The sequence below is a fragment of the Nothobranchius furzeri genome, chromosome 16, assembly GCF_043380555.1.
Source record: "Nothobranchius furzeri strain GRZ-AD chromosome 16, NfurGRZ-RIMD1, whole genome shotgun sequence".
NCBI classification, from domain to species: domain Eukaryota; kingdom Metazoa; phylum Chordata; class Actinopteri; order Cyprinodontiformes; family Nothobranchiidae; genus Nothobranchius; species Nothobranchius furzeri.
In genome coordinates, this window is record NC_091756.1 from 59127762 (window position 1) to 59150604 (window position 22843).

Below are 22843 nucleotides of genomic sequence, written 5' to 3' on the forward strand. Positions count from 1 at the left end.
AAGAAATTATACCTACCTTGTGTTTTACTACAGCATCGGTAAGCTTCCTTTGCACAGATTATTAAGGATGCTTGTTTCAGCTGTGAGATTAGACGATAGGGTCAGTGATAAAAATAAATAAATCTTGTCATGGACTCCATGGAAACTTTCAGAGAATCCACAAATAGTGGCTTTCAAATGGTTTTGTTACTGACAGATTTTGTGAGTTTAGAAAAGAAGCAGATGAGACGGCATGTGTGACAATTTTGGTTTTCGTCGGATAATATTAGAACATGCCAGTGATGTCGGAGGTGTTTTTATAAACACTGTATAATTAATACTCCTGGACAGAGTATGAATTACACAGAGGCTTCTGGGGGGTCCCTGTGATGGGGGGGTTCCGTTTTGCCTTGGCCCCCAAAATGCCTTGAAACGGCCCTGGGTGTGTGACTGAGTTTTGAAGGTGATCTCAATTTTATTAAATGTATAAATATTACATGTGTATAACTTATTGTTTTATAAAACGTGTGGTGGAGATAAATCTACCTACATTTTACTTTTCAACGCTTTGCTTTGTTTAACTATTTTCATGTCCTGTCTGTCTCTCATCTTCCTGCATCTCCTCTAAACTCTCCAGAAAAACTGATGCCTGGATTCTTACTTTTTCACCTCATCAGTTACTTTTGAACTACGCAGATCAGAGGGATCTCCTGACTGCAAAGCGGAGTACGCGTTTTGATGCTGCGTCAGCAGGGGTGGACTGGGACCAAAATTCGGCCCTGGCATTTTTACTAATCATTGGCCCTCAGCAGGGCTGGACTGGGACAAAAATTCAGCCCGGGCATTTTGACTGGAGACCGGCCCATCACCTGTTTTTTTTTTGGAAAAGACATTAAGCCTTATGCTGTTTCTGACACACACCAACGTACACTTTCTTATTGGTAATATTTATGTATCAATCTAATAAATGTAAACCTACACCATCCTTCCTATCCTGGTATTCTAAAAAGTAGGGTTGGGGGTAACTGATTATTTTTAAAATGATTATTCTGACGATTATTTTATCGAATAGTCGACTATTCTAATGACTATTTAGATGATTAATCTAGCGATTACTTTTCTATTGCACAATTAATAAAAACCAAAAAATTCTCAAATAAATTCCTCCAAAAAATTGATAAGTTGTTACTGTAAGAGAATAAACACTACAGGCCTTCCAATTTGTATAACACTGCTTTTATTGTATTGCGGTTGTTTATGTTCTGGTGACGTGTCGAACTTGGGAGTGCAGGCTGCTGCCTGAGAGGTGGTTGGAGACAGAGTGTCTCCATGCTGCTTTGTTTTGTTCACTTATGTGCATGAGGCAAGTGGTGTTACGACTCTTCCTGGGGAGTCACGTGTTTCTCCTATTTTAACTGTAAATCCTTCTAGCTGTTATATTTATAACAAGAAACAGATATTCGGACAGAATATTTTCATGTTTATTCGAATATGATTGTGGAACACACCCAGCATCATAATAAATGAAGTAATATTCATGCCAATTTAAGCCTTTATGGGTGACCAGGACTCTGTGTTTATGAATGTGGAAGACACCCAGCATCCTGTGATGGCACTAATAACATCAAGAGATAATAAATAAGGTAATATTTAGGTCAATTTAACCCTTTACACGTGACCAGGACACTGTAATCAATTTTTGGCAAGGGAAATGATCATTTGTTGCCATTTTTGAGGTGTTTATGAATGTGAAAGACACCGGCATCCTGTGATGGCACTAATAACATCAAGAGATAATAAATAAAGTAATATTTAGGTAAATGTAACCCTTTACAGGTGACCAGGACACTGTAATCAATTTTTGGCAAGGGAAATTATCTTTTTTTTTGGTGCCATTTTTGGGGTGTTTTTGATGACACAGTAGGCAGTATGAGTACAGTAACGTCAACAGATAATACATAAAACCCTTATTTGGTCAATTTTAGCCTCCATCTTAGCGATTCAATCACTTTTTGGCAAGTAAAATGCCATTTTAGTTGTCTACAATTAAATCATCAATAAAGAATTTAAAGATATTTTGAGGCATTTCTTATAGGTAAACGGGAGGGTGTAGTCTATTTGGCAAGTGACAATCTTAATTTTATGTGCTGAAGTGCTTTTATCTTGTTACTTTTAAATAGAGCAAAGTAATGTATAGATAGTAACCTACACAGTGTCATTAAAGCCAAAGCTTGATCATTTTAAATACTTTTTTTCAAGTAAAAATGTGCCCCAAACTAGTTAACTGTGGCTCCATGTCAAGTGGACTAAAGAAAGGAAGGGGAAAAAATTTAATCGCTGGAGAATTGTTTATTTCCATTTATACAACGTTTACATTCAATACAGGGTGCCATTTTACATTGTTTATTTATTTTTTTAGTATCAAAGCTGTAACATAAAGAAAGCCAGTTCTTACCACAAAGTTTGTGGCACAAACCATCTTTCAATCGCAAATATTGCAAAAAGGATTAATATATCCTCATTGTGAACGTTTAAGACAAATAGCAACACTTAAAACAACTTCCGAACTGGAAAAACTAATGTGGCAAGGTGCAGAAACGAGTGCCCAGGCGGGATTCGATCCCCAGACTCCCAGGTGAAGGTCAAACGCTCTAACCAGTCAGCCAAAGGGACATCTCCTTAGCCCAGTAGCCAGGGCGCACAATCTATCGGGACATTGTGGATGCTCACACTGCCACATCTTCCTCCCTCTTTCCACAAGCACGTCCTCGTGCTCCCGCGCAGGGTGCCACAAACACTGCCACACTAATATCCGCGATAAACATCTGTTTAAGTACCGGAAGAGGTTATCTTTGCTTTCTGAATGTCCATATTGCTAGATATGCTGAGTTTTAGGGCGAAATCCTGGGGAATTTTGTCTAGAAATGCAATTACCTAACCGTGCGCGATCCCGCGGTGGCTAATCATTTTTTGGCAGCGAGTCAATTTATGGCACAACACCGGCTCGGGTTTCTCCTCCTCCTCCCTCTTTTCTTCTCCAACCTGTCGCTGGGCTGAGGCTCCATCACTTCCTAAATTGATTTTACTTGAACCTTCACTACCAAACAACTGTGAGATTTTAACACATGTGCCAGCATCAGCCTGAAGGGCCAGTTTCTTTTTTAGTCGAATTTTCTCCGCTTCTCCTTTCCGTTTTTTGTTCTCCATTTTGTTAAGCTCGTCTGTCTGTTTACTGAGATTCACAAACAACTGGCGGGTGCATCACACCTCTGGCTATTGGTCCAGCCCAGAGTGTAATATTACCAATTGGCCAATCCACCAACTTTTACGAGGTGTCGCGTGGGGCGGCGCGGGCAAGTTGTCCGCAACAACTAGAGGCCAGGAAAAAAAAAAAAAAAAAGACAGACACCGGCCCATAAAAGATGAAAGGGTCGGCCCAGCGGGCAGTTGCCCGCTATGCCCTATGGTCAGTCCAGCACTGGCCCTCAGTCGGCCCTCCGCATTGGGAGAGTGGTGGGGGTCGGGGGTGTTGCCGGACTCGTCTCTAGGCCGAATGTGAGATCTAATATGGACTGGGACTGTTGAATTACAAGCAGGGCCAGACCGCTGTGACTGGGAGCCCTGGCCTTCCAGATCAGCTCATTCTCCACAGGCGGGATCAGCGGGACATTAGCCTAATGCAAATGTGGTAAAACAACTCCCACGTCATCGCTGTATCACGTTTTTCTTACTAAAATGCCTGGAAAAACTCTGTTAGCTTTGGGTTACCATGTAGCTAATGTTCTGCAAATCACCAACTGTGTAGTGTCGGCCCAAGCTGGGTAAGCAGCCCACTTGGCTAAGCGGCCCACCGGGACAGTGCCAGAATGCCAGATAGGCCAGTCCATCCCTGTGCGTCAGTGAGGTGAAATCACCGCAGCACACGATGAGCGGAGCGCGTCAGTACCAGAGGATATAAACAGATATGAACGATCATTTGTTAATAATAAGGTTTTGTTGCGCCACCTTGAGAATGTATCGTGCGCCGGACGCAGCGCTGCGTCCTCTCCGCTCAACAGAATCCCGCTACGCTGAGAGTCCATAAATATCGTAATATAGGTAGAAAATGGATCTTTCCCTGAAAGATATCTAGCCCCCCCATAATTCGATCCCCGCTCCTGGATGAAAAAACAGGGTTAGGGTTAGTGGACATGTCTGGGGGAAAGAGCACGTATGGTCATCCTAATGCGAGATCTACTTATTTCGTCTGCATCTTGGACAGATTAATATTCCTGTGGAAATTGTTGGATGTAAAAATGTCATGGATTTGATTTTTGTCTTGCAGTACACGATGTCATCCAAACACACACCTGCAAGAAGAATAGAGGGACTGGACAAAAATGTCTGGTAAGTAAATGAAGTGTGTGCAGGTGTGCAGGACTAGTTATCTAAAAATATCACCAGTCAGGCTTCCTTTTATTTCTAACTGCTTTTATACAACATCAGGTTAAAGCTTCTTTCCGGAGTATTTCTCTTCTCTGATGGCACCATCTAGTGGCTGACAAGCATATCACACAGAAACTCTGCTGTTTGTTTAACAAACCGCTTAAACACGTTGTTTTACAAGTATTATTCTCATGTCATGTCGTGTTCTCATATATTTATATTTTAGAGACTTTCTTGTCCGTGAAAAGTTCATCAACTCTGCATCAGCCGAGGTATTCCTTAAATTTGAAGCAAATAAGCTGTAGTCTAACGCTATTGGAAAGTTCTGGTCGGTGCTCAGTTTCCTATTGCACGGATCTCTGTGGGGCAGGGGGCGTGCTTTAAAAAAAACAACAAAAAAATCGTATCGCTTACATTATATCACAGTACATGATGAGACAATCACTTATACGGATTTCTGAAAAATCATACATCATTTCTGAACGGGGAAAACTCTGGAAAGCAGCTTTACCGTTTTCCAAACGGAAGGAGTTTATGATAAATTATACACAGCACTCGTACTACGTAAAAGCAAAGAATACTGCTAATCAACAATGTTAAAACAATTTCTGTTTTCCACTCACACTTATACCCCCAACACACACACACACACACACACACACACACACACACACACACACACACACACACACACACACACACACACACACACACACACACACACACACACACACACACACACACACACACACACACGCACGCTTTGCTAGGTTACTTCAAAATCAGCTCACAGTTCACCCTGCAGGGCAAAGACCTTTTACCTGCACTCATTTACATGGATTGAGTTCTGAAGTACACATTAACAACTCCTCCTTGAACCGTCACCTTATTTTGGTGGAGGAGTTTGAGTGCCCTAATGATCCTAGGAGCTATGTTGTCTGGGGCACTTAGTGCCCCTGGTAGGGTCTCCCATGACAAATTGGTCTTAGGTGAAGGGTGAGACAAAAAACGGTTCGAAGGATCTTTCATGGCGGTTAAAACGAAGAGTCGGAGTACCCGGCCCGGAGGGTTACCGGGGTCCCACCCTGGAGCCAGGCCTGGGGTTGGGGCCCGTGAGCGAGCGCCTGGTGGCCGGGCTTTCGCCCATGGGGCCCGGCCGGGCCCAGCCCGAACCGGATACATGGGCTCGTCCAACTGTGGACCCACCACCCGCAGGAGGAACATGAAGGGTCCGGTGCAATGCGAATCGGGTGGCAGACCAAGGCGGGAGCCTTGGCGGTCCAATCCCCGGACAAGAAAACTAGTTTTTGGGACATGGAACGTCACCTCGCTGGCGGGGAAGGAGCCGGAGCTTGTGGCAGAGGTTGAGCGGTACCGGCTAGATATAGTCGGACTCACCTCGACACATTGCATTGGCTCTGGAACCCGAGACCTGGAGAGGGGTTGGACACTCTACTTTGCTGGAGTTGCTCCGGGTGAGAGGCGGAGGGCTGGGGTTGGCTTTTTGTTAGCCCCGAGACTCTCTGCCTGTGTGTTGGGGTTTACCCCGGGGGACAAGAGGGTAGCTTCCTTGCGCCTTCGGGTCGGGGAACGGGTCCTGACTGTTGTTTGTGCTTATGGGCCAAATATCAGTTCAGAGTACCCACCCTTTTTGGAGTCCCTGGGACGAGTGCTAGATAGTGCTCCATCAGGGGACTCCATTTTCCTGCTGGGGGACTTCAATGCTCACGTGGGCAATGACAGCATGACCTGGAGGGGTGTGATTGGGAGGAACGGCCCACCTAATCTGAACTCGAGCGGTGTTTTGTTATTGGATTTCTGTGCAAGCCGCAGTTTGGCCATAACGAACACCATGTTCGAACATAAGGATGCCCACTGGTACACTTGGTACCAGGGCAGCCTAGGTCACAGGTCGATGATAGATTTTGTAGTCGTATCATCTGACCTGCGGCCTTATGTTTTGGACACCCGAGTGAAGAGAGGGGCGGAGCTGTCAACTGATCACCACCTGGTGGTGAGTTGGATCAGATGGCAAGGGAACATGCCTCGTAGACCTGGCAGACCCAAACGCATAGTGAGGGTCTGCTGGGAACGCCTGGCAGAAGAACCTGTCAAGACGGTCTTCAACTCCCACCTCCGGCAGAGCTTTGACCACGTCCCGAGAGCAGTGGGGGACATTGAGTCCGAGTGGGCCTTGTTCCACTCTGCGATTGTCGAGGCGGCTGTTGCTAGCTGTGGTCGTAAGGTGGCCGGTGCCAGTCGTGGTGGCAACCCCCGTACCCGCTGGTGGACACCAGAGGTTCGGGGAGCCGTCAGGCTGAAGAAGGAGGCCTACAGGGCGTGGCTGGTCTGTGGGTCTCCGGAGGCAGCAGACAGGTACCGGATAGCCAAGCGGGGTGCAGCAGTGGCAGTTGCCGAGGCAAAATCTCGGGCGTGGGAGGAGTTTGGTGAGGCCATGGAGAAAGACTATCGATCGGCTCCAAAGAGGTTCTGGCAAACTGTCCGGCGCCTCAGGAGAGGAAGGCAGCAACTCGCTCACACTGTTTACAGTGGGGATGGGGAGCTGCTGACGTCAACTGAGGCTATAGTCGGACGGTGGAAGGAATACTTTGAGGAGCTCCTCAATCCCACCAATGCGCATTCCGAGGAGGAACCAGAGCTGGGAGGCCTGGGGATGGACTGTCCAATCTCGGAGGCAGAAGTTGCTGAGGTAGTCAAACAACTACACAGCGGCGGAGCCCCGGGGGCGGATGAGGTTCGTCCTGGGTATCTCAAGGCAATGGATGTTGTAGGGCTGTCATGGTTGACACGTCTCTACAACATTGCGTGGTCATCGGGGGCAGTTCCTAGGGAGTGGCAGACCGGGGTGGTGGTCCCCATCTTTAAGAAGGGTGACCTGAGGGTGTGTTCCAACTATAGGGGGATCACACTCCTCGGCCTCCCTGAGAAAGGTCTATGCCAAGGTATTGGAGAGGAGGGTCCAATCGATAGTTGAATCTCAGATAGAGGAGGAGCAATGTGGTTTTTGTCCTGGCCGTGGAACTGTGGACCAGCTCTATACCCTTGCAAGGGTGATGGAGGGGGCATGGGAGTTTGCTCAACCAATCCACATGTGCTTTGTGGATTTGGAGAAGGCTTATGACCGTGTCCCCAGGGGCACCCTGTGGGGGACGCTCCAGGAGTATGGGGTGGGTGGCTTTCTGTTAAGGGCCATTCAGTCCCTTTACCAGAGGAGCGTGAGTTTGGTCCGCGTACCCGGTAGTAAGTCGGACCTGTTCCCAGTGAGGGTTGGACTCCGCCAGGGCTGCCCTTTGTCACCGGTTCTGTTCATCACTTTTATGGACAGAATTTCTAGACCTAGCCGTGGTGTGGAGTGTGTCGAGTTTGGTGGCAGGAGAATCTCGTCTCTGCTTTTTGCGGATGATGTGGTCCTCCTAGCTTCATCCAGCTCTGACCTTCAGCTCTTGCTGGGTAGGTACGCAGCCGAATGTGAAGCGGCTGGGATGAGGATCAGCACCTCCAAATCTGAGACCATGGTTCTCGACCGGAAAAGGGTGGCTTGCCACCTCCGGGTCGGGGGAGAGGTCCTACCTCAAGTGGAGGAGTTTAAGTATCTCGGGGTCTTGTTCACGAGTGAGGGTAGGAGGGATCGGGAGATCGACAGGCGGATTGGTTCGGCGTCTGCAGTGATGCGGACGCTGAGCCGATCGGTCGTGGGGAAGAGGGAGCTGAGCCAGAAAGCCAGGCTCTCGATTTACCGGTCGATCTACGTCCCAATCCTCACCTATGGTCATGAGCTTTGGGTAATGACCGAAAGAACGAGATCGCGGATACAAGCGGCCGAAATGAGTTTCCTCCGTAGGGTGGCCGGGCTCAGCCTTAGAGATAGGGTGAGGAGCTCGGACATTCGGGAGGGACTCGGAGTAGAACCGCTGCTCCTCCGGATCGAAAGGAGCCAGTTGAGGTGGTTTGGGCATCTGGTCAGGATGCCTCCTGGACGCCTCCCCGGGGAGGTGTTTCGGGCATGTCCTGCCGGCAGAAGGCCCCCGGGTCGACCCAGGACAGGTTGGAGAGGTTACATCTCCAATCTGGTCCGGGAACGCCTTGGGGTCCTGCCGGAGGAGCTGGTGGACAAGGCCGGGGAGAGGACGGCCTGGAGCTCCCTAATTGGGATGCTGCCCCCGCGACCCGGACCCGGATAAGCGGAGGAAGACGAAGACGAAGACATTAACAGCTTCAGTACACTTAAATGAGCAGTTTTCCAGTCAGAGGTGTGAGATAAACAGCTGAGGCACACCTGTTCACCTGGTTAGTAAGCTGAGAGAAGAAATATTGTTAAAATGCAAACTAATAATGTTTGTAAACAGCGTTCAGACTTAACAGCAGGTTGTGATGTAATGTAAATATCAGATCTAAAGCAGGTTTCAGGCATTACACAATAAATCACAGCTCCTGAGTTCAGAAGACACTGTAAAGTGATACATCACATGTACTACTAGTGGAAGTAGTACCACTATACATACATATATATATATATATATATATATATATATATGTGTGTAGACAATGATTTTAAAGGCAAAACTCACCGTTTTTCCATATTGCTCAGCACAAATTCACACTAGTAATAACTACTTTTCTTTGTGGACCTTTTTAACTTCGTAATCATGTTACATGTCATAGGTTAATCTGAAATTTAAAAAGCAGTATTTTGTTAAATCTATAGTTTTTTGCAAAAGCCAAATCAGTATCAACAGGTCAGAGCTGCAGAGGAATCAGGAATTGTCTCAAAAACCTGAATCCAATGCTAACATGTCAACTCTGTTCATTTGAGTGACTACTAATTGCGTCTCCACAGGGTGGCGTTTACCTCTGTGGCTGCTGACCCATCCATCGTTAACCTGGGCCAAGGCTACCCAGACATTCCTCCACCTTCTTATGTCAAAGAGGCTTTGGCGAAGGCTGTGGCAGTGGACCGCTTGAACCAGTACACCAGAGGATTTGTACGTCTGAACAGCAAACTTTTAACTTTAAACTTCACATGAAGTGTTTCCTGTTTTGTTTTTCGTGTTTCGCTGCTTCGGTAATATAAGCTTTACATGAAACTGAAGTTATTAATTGATAGGTAATTTGATTTTATCCCATATTACCTTAAAGGACGACACCCAGAGAGAGAGAGAGAGAGAGAGAGTAAATTGATTATTTGTAATGTCCATGTGTGTGACTCAACCAGCCCCCATGTCCATGTGTGTGACTCAACCAGCCCCCATGTCCATGTGTGTGGCTCAACCAGCCCCCATGTCCATGTGTGTGGCTCAACCAGCCCCCATGTCCATGTGCGTGACTCAACCAGCCCCCATGTCCATGTGTGTGGCTCAACCAGCCCCCATGTCCATGTGTGTGGCTCAACCAGCCCCCACTCTGCTCCAGCCTCAAAGCCTTCACCTCATCAGCTCTGCATACCTGCATTCTCCAATTATCTGTTAGATAATATTTAATCTCCATAACCCTGGACCCTGAAATAAATACACATGACAACAAGGAAGACATTTTACCCTGAGTCTCCAAAACATGGAGAGTTAACGCAGAGAAACCTCCTCCGAGGCTTCCCCACGTCACTCCCGTGTGCTCCCAGTTTGTCAGGGGCTTTATTCACAAATGGATGGGGGAGAAGGCTGGCCTTCTCAAGTTACAGAGGTACAGAGGTTTCTCAATCAACATCCTTGCTCAACCTTTTCATGAACAGCCAACACAGAGATTCATGATGTGTAATGGGCATCTTTTAGGCCTCAAAAAGGTACATTTATAAAAATACCCAATATTAATTTCTGTCAAAACTGCAAAAATTGTGGAAAAACATTAAACATTTCAGCTGGCCTTACTAAGTTGGTCCATACGAAATATTTGCAGCTAATTTTAAGTAAATGGATATGATGCAATATCAAATAAATTGCAAGTGTTGTGCAAACATATTCTTTGAATTTTTGTATGAAAGAGCTTTAACCTAGTCTCAAATTGTTTGCATTTATCTTGATTTTATTACCAAATTTTGGATGCCATCTATCCAGGTTATCTCAGGTTTCTTAGTCTTCTGATTAAATAGAGAAGCAGCTGGGAAACTCCAGACAGGCACAAAGAGCATGCTGCGACTCTTTTACCATTTCAAGAGAAAAAATGCAATTTTTTTTAAACATGTTCAAAGTTCCAGTGACTCAGGAGCAAGGCTCTGCAGCCCGTGAGAGGATGTTGACATTTGTAGACATGTTGGAAACTTTCTTGTGAATGCGTCTCACACTTTGTCACCAATGGCCTCAGTCCAGTTTAATACTGGCTTAAGTTAGTATTGTAGGCCAGGAAGGTTTCAGGTTCAAATTCTGGCTGCAGCCTTGGATTTGGCATGTTCTCCCCATGCATGCGTGGGATTTTTCAGGGCTAAGACTTTAGATAAAAGCATCTGCAAAATGAATTAATCTAAACGTTGTAACAAGCATTGGACCACTGACAAATTTAGGAGTTGTCTGATTGTTATAGGTCCTATACGGCTGCATGGTGGCGCAGCGGTTAGCACTGTTGCCTCGCAGCACGAAGGTTGCAGGTTCGAAACTCGGCTGCGGACTTTCTGCGTGGAGTTGCGTGTTCTCCCCATGCATGCGTGGGTTTCCTCCGGGTACTCCGGTTTCTCCCACAGATCACAACATGCCCTATAGGTTATAATTTGTAAGTTGCTTTGGATAAAAGCGTCTGCTAAATAAATAAACATAAACAGAGGTCATGTGTGATAATAAGACAGAAACGCTCAGATGAGAAAAAATACCACAAAAAAAAAAACACCTTTAGTTTGCTTGATTTATTTATTGCAGATCAAAATAAGAATATTCCTTGCCTGAGTTCAGGGCCTCAAGAACATCGGCAACATTAGACTTTAAACAAATGAACAATGTGGAAATAAGATGAAGTTTGGTTATAAATGAGGGAAGGAAGTTTTAATTATAATCTGGATTTCACACGGAGTAAAACAGGAAACACTCATTTAAAAGAAGTGTGTACTCTGCTGCGTTTCCATCAGAGCTCCTGCTGCACCCCTTTGGATTAGCTGTAGGGTTTAGTGGTGCTGAGAGCAGTGGGTGTGCTTTTAATTTTGATTTAATATGTTTTTAAGCAGGCTGTTTAATAAAGGATAAACTCCCCGTGCCGGCAGCAGTGACGCCTAAGTACTCTGCTGTGTTTAGCTGGCAGAAACTGCTTAGTGGTGTTTGGACACTGGTGATAACCTGCTGTTTGACACCAGGTAGCAGCATTAGTACAACATTAGGCCTTTATCTTGTGCTCACAATGGATCAAACTCTGTCACGTCTAGTCAAACAAGTTACTCATATAGATAACATCAAGGCAGATCTGGAGGTGCTTTATAAATATTGAAGATGTTATAACTACATCTTGAGCCAACTCTTAAGTTTTTTGTTCACATTTGCTTTTAAAGGAGGAAATGAGTTTAGTTTTGCATCAACAATGTAATTTCTATAATGATGTATTGGGGACAAGGAGAAAAGACGGGATGACAGTAGGGCTGCTCGATTATGGCAAAAATAATAATCACGATTATTGTGACTGAAATTGAGATCACGATCATTTAGGACGATTTTTCAATTTATGTTGATTTTATTTGTTTTTATTCTGTCATAAAATTGCTCAGGGCACAATCAGGACAAAAATAAATAAGAAACAAGATGATCACTAAAATAACTCCTGATTCCCAGTATAAAAAGACCAATATACTTACAGCTCATAGTCTATGACCCAAGGGCTGTAGACCTTGGTTTAACTCATGTTAGTCTAACCAGTACAGACCCAAATAGCAATATCTTGCAAATACTGACAGCAAGAATTATACAGTGGCATTTATAACAAATAAATGCAAATAAATTGATGTTCACAAAATGTTGCATAGTATGTATTTAGTCGTGTCAAGGTGCTGTAGGAGCGTGCACTAGCACCGTGTCCTCAGAGAGATTAGTTATTAGTTATCAGCGTGAGGAACTTATTTCTACCTTATTTATAAACTATTTATATACAAGTCCATCAGTTAATGTAATAATTGTCCCAACCACAGCTGCACCCCCCAACCCGGTCTCAGCAATCGGGGCAAGCTGCACGGTTTAGCACGCCGCACGCGCACATTTAGCTGTTTTTAGCGGCTCAGGAGTCCGCAGGTGCGGTGTGTGTCACTCTGGTTAATCCAACAGGGAGCCGGCTCTGAGAGCCGTTTCTTTAGCGACCGACACATCACTGCATCATTCCCTTTCCTAATGTCCTGAAGAACGGTCCGGAGCGCAGGCGGAGTGTTTAGCTAACCTGCAGGAAATGTCGACGACAGTTATCCAGAAAGTAGCTAAGGGTTACCAGAGATGTTTCTGAGGTGTTCGCTAGGTATTTTTAAGATTTAACAAGTCAAGAAGGGGGTCTGAGAAGCTGTTAGAAATAGCGTCAAAGTCGCCAAGTTGGCAACACTGTGGGAGGAGCGCTTCATTTGCAACTCAGGACAGCGCAAGTGGGAGGAGCAAATAATCGGCTTGTTTTGTTTTTATAATCGTTCAAAACTCAGATCGTCATCGTGATTAAAATTCGATTAATTGAGCAGCCCTAGGCAGGATTAAAGGGAAAATGGTGAGGAAAAGTTAAACACTATTATCCAGACTGAAGTTTACAGGAAGTCATTTTCAGAATAGCCTGAGGAAGCAAACTTTTGCTCCTGAAGACGAATGACTCTTTTTAAATGATCATTATTGTAACCAAGGTTTTCTGGTGTGTTCTGACTGAGTAAACTGCAATAAATGGAACATGGTCCCACAGCCAGATGCAGCTTTTACTTTGTCACAGCCATGCTCAAAAATGTTTTGCTAACTTGTTACGTAGCAAGCAAAAGCAAATCCGACCTCTTGAGAAAGGTCAAGCACAGACAGCGGATGTGCTTTAGACTCTGGCTTTTCTACAGTAGTGAGGAGTCTAGTTATAATAATAATAATACATTTTATTTCAACAGCGCCTTTCTGAACACTCAAGGACACTTTACAGAGATAAAATACACAACAATAAAAGATAAAACAGCATAAAACAAACAGACAGATTGGAGCAAAGAGAGTAACTATTAGAATGCTAGACGGAACAGGTGGGTTTTGAGTCTGGCGTTAAAGAGAGTGAGGGAATCAATGTTACGGAGGTCAGGAGGGAGTGAGTTCCAGAGCTGGGGAGCAGAGCGGCTGAAGGCCCTGCTCCCCATAGTGACCAGACAGAAAGGTGGGACAGAGAGGTGGATGGAGGAGGAGGACCTGAGGGAACGGGTGGAGGTTGAAGGATGAAGGAGGTCTGAGAGGTACGGGGGAGCTAGGTTATGGATGGCTTTGAATGTAAATAGGAGAATTTTGAATTGGATTCTGGAAGTGACTGGGAGCCAGTGGAGCTTCTGAAGAACAGGGGTGATGTGGTGGAAGGAGGGAGATCTGGACTTGATGCGGGCTGCTGAGTTCTGGAGAAGTTGGGGTTTATGGAGGGATTTGTGAGGAAGACCGAAGAGAAGAGCGTTGCAGTAGTCAATACAGGAAGTGATGAGGCTGTGGACAAGTTATGTTTCTGTTTATGTATTTAGCTTTTGTCCAAAGCGACTTAAAGGTGTTTGTTAGCTGATGCTGTTGTTGTTTTAGCATCCAGGAAACAACAGAGGACGTCTCGGCTAGTAGAAGCTAACCATTAGTATTAGCAACTCCACCACACAGCAGAACTCCTCCAGACTTGTGTTATTTGCTGAGATAAAACATCAGAGTTGCAGAGCAAACAGAGTTACTGGCAGAGATGCACTGCTGTTAGCCAATCAGAGGAGAGATATCCGAATACCAAAAGACACCGACTACTGTAGTCTGGTGTTCGTCTACGTCCTGAAACAGGCGCACCAGGGCTTTTTCTACCCAGAGTACAACTTATACAGCATTCATTCCTACTAGAGACCACTGCATATGTACTGATATAATGAGTGAACCACACCTTTAAACATTTGAGGTTTTGTGGTATCTAGCTCTTGTGCGTTAACTGCTGCTTTGTCTTGTGTCGACTGATCAGGGTCACCCATCTCTGGTGAAGGCCCTTTCTCAGGTTTATGGGAAGGTGTACGGCCGTCACATTGACCCCCTCAAAGAAGTCCTGGTCACAGTTGGAGGTTATGGTTCCTTATTTAACTCCATCCAGGGCCTGGTCGAGGAAGGAGATGAGGTCAGGGCCTTTTCATTTACGGTTTGATTTTTATAAGCCTTTTTATTGGTGTTCATAATCACGTACAGGGTGCTCACAGAACATAAACAATGTTGTTTTATCTAACAGGTCATCATAATTGAACCTTTCTTTGATTGCTACGTTCCGATGGTGCGGATGGCTGGGGCCAAGCCTGTGTTGATCCCCTTACGGCCTGTAAGTCAGACGTTTCTATCATTCAAACAGAACAGAAAAACCTTCCGGCGTCTCGTTTATTGTTAACGTCGCTGTAAAATGTGAACAGAAAAGCTGAGATGGGTTAGATCACTTTGACATGCTCACAGATATTTTTATGGGACGTAGACTTACCAGTTGTTGGAGCTGAAGCCACAGAAAAAGTTTATATGTCCCTGACTAATTTCAGACAAGAAAGTTTATACAAAGGCCCAGCCACACGTAGGGTTGGGCATTGTTGGAATCTACTGGGCCATTCCCATCTGTACCGGGTCGGCCCGGGCCGGGTAGCGTAGGTTGTTTACACATCTGGGTGGCCTGGTATTTTTCCGGGCCAACCAAGGCTCATTCTCAGCCCTCTTCTCGAGGGGGTCTGCTTCAGGCCGACCAGGGCCAACACACCCACTGCTGACAGCAAATTCACACCTTCCATTAGAGCAAGCCTCTGATTGGTGGGTAGAATCAGCCCACATGGGCTTAAGACAAGGGTGTGTGGAATCAACCGGGCCAGGCTGGGGCCGACTGGGGCCACCCGGCCTGGGCCGACCCGGTACAGATGGGAATGGCCCACAAATGATTCCAGTTCTGATTGAAATTCCTGCTTTGGATTCCAGTTCCTATCAAATCTTGATTCGGATCTTTCAAGAGGAAGGGTAAAAAAAAACTTTACATGTTTTAATTGAACCGGCTAACTTAAGGACTCAATAAAATAGTCTGAACTTCTCCATGAATTTTTATTCAATGAACGTTCTAAAGTGAATCCACACTTTAGAACTCCTCCGCACATTTTCCACAATACTTTAGGTGGATTCTTCTGCCGTTTGATGGGCTTGGGATCAAAATATGGAATTGGAATAAAAAAGTTGAACTATTCCAGGAAAAACTGAACTTGTGGGCCATTCCCATCTGTACCGGGTCGGCCCGGGCCGGGTAGCCCCAGCCGGGCCCGGTTGATTCCACACATCCTTGCCTTAAGCCCATGTGGGCTGATTCTACCCACCAATCAGAGGCTTGCTCTAATGGAAGGTGTGGATTTGCTGTCAGCAGTGGGTGTGTTGGCCCTGGTCGGCCTGAAGCAGACCCCCTCGAGAAGAGAGCTGAGAATGAGCCTTGGTTGGCCCGGAAAAATACCAGGCCACCTAGATATGTAAACAACCTACGCTACCCGGCCCGGGCCGACCCGGTACAGATGGGAATGGCCCATTAGTCTTGGTTCCAATCGATGCCTAGCCCTACCCACAAGTGTCAGCCGTGTCTAAAACTAGTCACAAAAGTGCTGTTTGTGTCCGTTTATTGTGATTTCAACTGAAAATACGTATATTTCCAAGTTGCTGACAATCCCAGCTTAGTGAGGCTTTTCAGATCTGATACACACATTATCTAACGCTGTGTGTGTGCTTGAGATTCTAGTGGATATAAAAAAAAATCATATTTTATAATACATTTTGTGAAATTTCAGAAGTCTGGAACAAAGACAGTCACGAGTGCTGACTGGTATCTTGATCCGGACGAGCTTTCTGATAAATTCACCTCCAGGACGAAAGCCATCATCATCAACACTCCAAACAACCCAATTGGGAAGGTGAGCACACACCTGGACCATCACTTGGCTTTCCTCACACATGAGGCAGTGAAGAAAACACATTTGTCACCTTTAAATCAAACGGTTGGACCAAACTGAGTGAGCACTCAGGCCGTGTGTTTTCCGATCACACCTCGGCTGCCTTTCATTGTGTTGCTCGGACGGATTAGACACCAGACACACACAGCCTGCTGTGTGAGAACTGGCTGCTATTTTTTTAAAGAGCCACTTTAGGGCTGAAACGAATCTTCGAATGATTCAAATGGTTTGATTCATTTTTTACTGATTCAAAGCTTCATTAAATGTGCGCACCACAGACATTTTACTGGTGCACAATGTGGTGATCTATGGTGCCGTGGAGGAAAATAGAGAAACCAGCAAAGACACGAAGCATCGTAAAAGGCAGAAATGGTCTAAAGTTTGGGATCAGAGTGAAACCAGCAGAATCGCTAATGTAAGCATGCTCACGATCAAGTGAGGTTCAGAGAAATCAAACCTGATGGTTGTGAATGACTAAACTGTACAGGCGGAAGAAAAATCCCCACCATCCTGTTGATATGTGGATGTTGGGGCAGCAGTATCTCAACAGGTTGAGCGGGTTGTCCAGTAATCGGAAGGTTGCAGGTTCGATCCCGGCTCCGGACAGAGAATTCTGCTGTTGTGTCCTTGGGCAAGACACTTAACCCACCTTGCCTGCTGGTGGTGGTCGGAGGGACCGGTGGCGCCTGTGCTCGGCAGCCTCGCCTCTGTCAGTGCGCCCCAGGGCAGCTGTGGCTACATCGTAGCTCATCCCCATCAGTGCGTGAATGTGTGTGTGAATGGATGAATGATACACTGTAGTGTAAAGCACTTTGGAGTCCTTACTCTGAGAGGCACTATACAAGTGCGGGTCATTTATCATGTCTGCAGCGGTGTGGGGCAGAGCTGCTGCAGCTACCTGGAGTCTGGTTGTTGCTACGAGTCTACTCCCCACACTGCAGCAGGACTATGACAAGTCACTTTAGCATATAATTCGCAAACACTTCATATTTGAATATAATTTTGACTGGATTATGTTGCCATCCTGTACATAATAAAATATATATGCCAGCATTACATTCTGAGCAGCAGAAATTTTATTTTATTAGCATTTCCAGTAGCTTACTACTGAACATGTTAATGAAGTAATTAAATTCTACCGCTCACACGTGGATAAGTTTAGATATGTTATTTTGACAAAGATGAGAGATTTTAATAAAAACCCTAAATGTAAATGAAAAGATTTTTGTTCCATAAAATATTTATCAAGCATAAGGATCAGCTAGGAACGAGGGAACTAGACAACACCAATACATTTTACTGAGCGTTTTATGGTTTTGCTGTTTTATTTACATATTTGTAGCAGCAGAGCACAATCTCGTTTCACTTGAAATGTCATCAAGTAAAATATTCGATTAATCGGTGGAGGATTCGATAGAATATTCGAACACTAAACTATTTGGTAGCTGCAGCCTAAGCCCCTAACTTGACAAAGTCGGACGTGTTGCTAGGCCTGTCCTCTTCCTGCAGGTTTTCACCAGAGACGAGCTGCAGATGATCGCAGACCTGTGCATCAAACACGACACGCTGTGCTTCAGCGACGAGGTTTATGAGTGGCTCGTCTACAAGGGACACCAGCACGTCAAGATTGGTGTGTTTTCCAGTCAGTGTTCAATTATCACTCGTGTGCTTGGTAGGGATACTCAGATGGACGTTTGTCTCTCTGCAGCCACTCTGCCTGGAATGTGGGACCGGACAATAACGATCGGTAGTGCAGGGAAAACGTTTAGTGTTACTGGATGGAAGGTAAGAAGATGTGGATGTAGATGCAGCTTTAAGATGTCCATCTGTGACAACGTTAACCTCTCACCATGTCTTTTAGCTTGGCTGGTCTATAGGACCCGAGCACCTGATAAAACATCTTCAGACGGTCATGATGAATAGTCTGTACACCTGTCCAACACCTTTACAGGTACAGTGAGCACTTTTTAAGTAGAGTGAATAACAGGCACATACAGTTGTGTCCTGTTTGTCTTCAGGAAGCAGTGGCACAAGGTTTCCTTGTGAACTATGAGCTGATGGGCCAGCCCGAGTGTTACTTCTCCTCTCTTGCTGAAGAACTTGAGGGAAAGCGGGACCGTCTAGCTGCCGTCCTGCAGGAGGTCGGCATGACTCCCATCATCCCAGAGGGAGGTTACTTCATGCTCGTGGACGTCACATCTCTCAGTGAGTCACTGCACGTCGCATCACTCCAGTCTCTATGTCACGTATTGTGTTTCTTTAGCCGTCGATAGCAGACACAGAGCCATTTATATTGTGCGGTTGTGGCTTAGGGGAAGAGCAGATGAGGTCCAGGTTCCCACACTGCGTCCCCCCAGGACCTGTGTCTCACGGTCCTTAATGAGATGCACTTCGCCCTTCGTTTGACACGTCAGAGTTTTAATCTAGGGTCATCTTGGTTTGATGGCGGTTTAGTCATTTAAACATCTCTTAAAGAATATAGTTAACCACCATCTTTCCCATCGTCTCAGAAACTCTGCACCATCTGGAGGGCACGGTGAAAAGGACTAATTACATTATCAGATGGCTGTGGATTGACTCCAAACATAAACCAGTGGTAGACCTACGTCCAGTGTAGTGGTGGGAGGTATGGTCCAAAGTAATATCACAGTACTTCAGAGTATTCTGATGATAACAAACCCAATTATTTGGCAGCAATACTTGGACTCAAATAAATAATTTTGTTTCCCAAATTCTGCATTTCCATTCCAACCATATTTATTATCCACAACTATAAAGTGAATGAATAATAATTCAGTACATCAACTCTACCTCCCCCTCCTCCTTTTACCTTGTTGCAGGACACATTAATAAAAATGGCTTATTTCAGAAGTGGTCAGATAATTCAACACCCTGCAGCTTTACAGGGCGTCTCTTTTCTGGATTAGGACTGCGTAGTGCTGCTTCTCCCTCCTCTGCCCGGTTCTGGATCAGAAGCCACCTAACAAGTGTCCCCCTTTTGTTATTGTAGACCAGGACCTGACACACATGACTGACGATGAGGCCTATGACTACAAGTTTGTAAAATGGATGATTAAGGAAAAGGTAACAACAATTCTTCAGTCTAAAGCTCCTCTTGTACTGTATTTATAATCACAGATTACGTATGTTGTTTCTTTACAGAAATTAGCTGCTATTCCCGTCACAGCGTTTGTCGGAGAAGAATCCCGGAAGCAGTTTGAAAAATACATTCGCCTTTGTTTTATAAAGGTAGGTGAAAAGTGCAAAAGTCTTGAGTCAGTTATTCCAGAAACACCAGGCCTGTTTAACGAGACTGATGGTTTGCTTATTTAGTTTTAGCCTTATTTCTGTCTGATGCAGTTCATCTGCTGTAATTTGCTTTTAGGTCTAAAACGTTGTTTGTTCTTTGCATGTTTATTGAGCCCAGAAGGTATTTCCAAGTTCCCGCTAACAGCTCTGGGAGTGATTTCCTTCATCTTTTGCTTTTCAAGCTTTGAACTTGGATGCAAAATAAAAATAAATAAGTAACTCAAGACTTTGACACTAATGTACTTGGTGAAGACACACCACCAATCGTCTTAAATAAATGCTGCTGCTGGATAGGAATGAGCGATATAGCCTAAAAGTGATCAAGTCTGAAGCACATACAGTGACGATATATATCACAATATAGTATTTTCCTCTGTAAACATGTACAGAGGACTGTTTTTGAACAACCTCACATACCAGATGAATTGTAAAACAAGGATAGAATACATTTCAGTAAAAATTATTTGTATAAATTACATTTAATTTTCAAAACTTCTTTCAGTAATACTAAATATCTCAAATAATTTTTATGTTGAGTTTCTTATTCCAAACCATGCAACAACGATTTCACGTAAAACGATTTAGATATTTTAAGTAAAACACAAGCTAAATGTGATGAAAACACTGAATTCTCAATTGTCTGAACTAAAGTGAAAAATAACAACAGACACTTTCTGCTTTCCTGATTAATATTTCATGTTATATATTTTTTTTTTGCTCATAGAAATTACGTTTTACTCCAGGAGTGAATAACTGCCGGTAAAATAATTTTTAGTCAACATTATAATAATAAAGTTGAAGCTTTATACCATTTCTTTCACTTTGGTTGAACTGCACTCAGATCAGTTGATCCGCGGTGTTCTGACCCTCCGTGGTTTGCACCAGCAGCACAGAGTGAGAGAGAGGGAGGAAGCGAGGAGCCGGTTTCGGACTAGATACTTGTAATTTAACGGGACAAACGTCTAAAAATGGTAAGGACTGTGAGGGAAAGTTGTTCAAAGCTAAATCACAGGAGATGTCCAAAATGTTTGAAACCCTGTCTGTTCATCATGCGTTAACTTAACAGCATTTAAGGGATTTGGCGTAAACACGCTGTTAACGCTGACCTGGCATTTTTAACTGGGGGCTTGTCTGCTCACCAGCCGACTCCAAACCAGGTCCGTGTAACCGACGTCACCCCATGCTCTTTACAAGCACGTCTTCATACACCTGCTCTGCAGCAGCTGCTTTCATCCAGAGTTGATGCAGATTGACAACGTTCGCGCAAAAGCGGGAGGAGTGTATGCTCAGCTGCATTGTCGTGCTGAAGCTCAAAATTGTTGCACTCCTCGATGATGTCATCAGCAAGCACAACCAGTTAGCGTGTAGTAAAAAAATCTATACCACAGGCCAAAATCATACCAGTTATATTTTATACGGTTTACACCAGTGGTTCCTAACCTGGGGGTCCCGACCCCCACAAGGGGGCGCTAAAGCCTCTCAGTGGGTCGCCAGGACCTCTCCACTTTAAGTGGTTAAAACTTCATTTATTACTTGTTTATAGCCTACATTTTGCTCACATTTTTTTCATGAGTGAAACGTTTACTGATATTAAGACAGGAAATAATTAGTACAGAAAAAGTAACACACTTTTAAGAACATTTTGCTCAGCTCACTGTTTTATTTTCAAGTGTTAAAAGTTCATTAAAGATGGGACTGGTTGATTAATCACAGCGTTTACAGTAAATAATCTAGTATAAACAGTAATATACACATTTAAGTACATTTTGCTCAGTGTATTTTTTATGTGTAAAACGTTTATTGAAAGGAATGATTGATTTATCGGTGTTTACAAGAAACAATGTGTTCAGAAAAGTAATACAAACTGTCAAGCACATTATGCTCTGTTTGGTTTTGTTAATGACTTTGTTCTGTACTGGAGACTACTATTACTGTTATCTATTGAATCAAAGCAGATTAAAATGTGCTTGAACAATTTTATCATTTCTTAATACTGTTTGTACTGGAAGAGAGAATGGGAGGGGGTCGTCAAAAATTTTACTGGTAAAAAACGGGGTCCCTTGGGAAAAAGGTTGAGAACCACTGATTTATACAGTGCATTAGTGCTGCTGGGCGTGACGTCTGTTCCTCCTCCTGTCTTTGTTTTGCAGAAGGACTGCACTCTGGAAGCAGCAGGAAACATCTTGAAAAACTGGAGAAAAGTTTAGCCTTTTGTGAAGACTGGAGCTCTGTGTCTGAGCCGGAGGAATGGAGATGAACAGCAGATTAACCTGCAAATAGAAGATTTCATAAATATTTGATCTGTGTCCTGAGGATCCCTCAGTAAACACAATTAAACAAGTGAATGAACCCTAATGGAAGTACTTAATTACAGACTATTGCAAACACAACACTAAAGAAACAGATTCCTATGATAGCCTCATGTGGTAAAGGTTTATACATTCATCATCATACCTGCAACAACATTTTAGCCAACAACAACAATGTTCTTCATGACACCTGCTCTATGATTCTTATGATTCTTGTAGAAAAATGGATTGCCACCTAGTAGATCAGGCCAAATGATTCACCGGCAATGTTGGATCATTCATGTACTGCACTATAAGCCTAGCAACGATGTTTCATTTGATTTGTACACCCATGGTGTGAGTCAGGGACCTGCATAAACCAGCCAGGAGATGATTTTCTTGACGTCTTCATTTATTACTATTTCTTCTTTTCTCCAAAGAGGGTTCCAGCCAGCACTTAACATTACATGACAATGGATGTAGAAACAAAGTAACCCAAACTCAGGACCTGACTACAGACATGTACAAAAAAAAAAAAAAAAAAAACTACAGGCCCAACAGGATCAACTTAAATAGTGGCTGATCAGACCACTGCCAACACACTAGGGTGGGGAGACATCAGTAAACAAAGACCATAAATAAACTACCCCTAACAAATTCATACTAATCAGTCCATTCTGTTTGAGTTACTTCAAATGAAAACATATTACTATCAAAACCCAACTATTATTTACAAAAGAGAATAACT

The 22843-nt window shown here is 44.3% G+C and overlaps 1 protein-coding gene across 6 annotated transcripts in view; it reads left to right on the forward strand.

Annotated features, from left to right (window-relative positions):
- The window catches only part of LOC107397216 (kynurenine--oxoglutarate transaminase 3), a 31164-nt gene extending 8675 nt beyond the window's left edge, over positions 1 to 22489 (forward strand). For 4 of the 6 annotated variants that reach the window (XM_054736428.2, XM_054736426.2, XM_054736425.2 and 1 more), the window contains 12 exons: positions 4304 to 4365; positions 9263 to 9407; positions 14515 to 14664; positions 14773 to 14859; positions 16337 to 16459; positions 18008 to 18128; positions 18207 to 18283; positions 18360 to 18449; positions 18517 to 18703; positions 19509 to 19582; positions 19661 to 19747; positions 21958 to 22489. In XM_054736428.2, coding sequence (XP_054592403.2) covers positions 4310 to 4365; positions 9263 to 9407; positions 14515 to 14664; positions 14773 to 14859; positions 16337 to 16459; positions 18008 to 18128; positions 18207 to 18283; positions 18360 to 18449; positions 18517 to 18703; positions 19509 to 19582; positions 19661 to 19747; positions 21958 to 22014 — 1254 coding nt within the window. In that variant the 5' untranslated portion in view covers positions 4304 to 4309 and the 3' untranslated portion in view covers positions 22015 to 22489. Of the gene's footprint in view, positions 1 to 71; positions 921 to 4303; positions 4366 to 9262; positions 9408 to 14514; positions 14665 to 14772; positions 14860 to 16336; positions 16460 to 18007; positions 18129 to 18206; positions 18284 to 18359; positions 18450 to 18516; positions 18704 to 19508; positions 19583 to 19660; positions 19748 to 21957 lie in introns of those variants that run through there. The other 2 variants (XM_070545866.1, XM_070545865.1) reach the window with 2 other exon arrangements.
- The last annotated feature ends 354 nt before the right edge of the window (positions 22490 to 22843 follow it).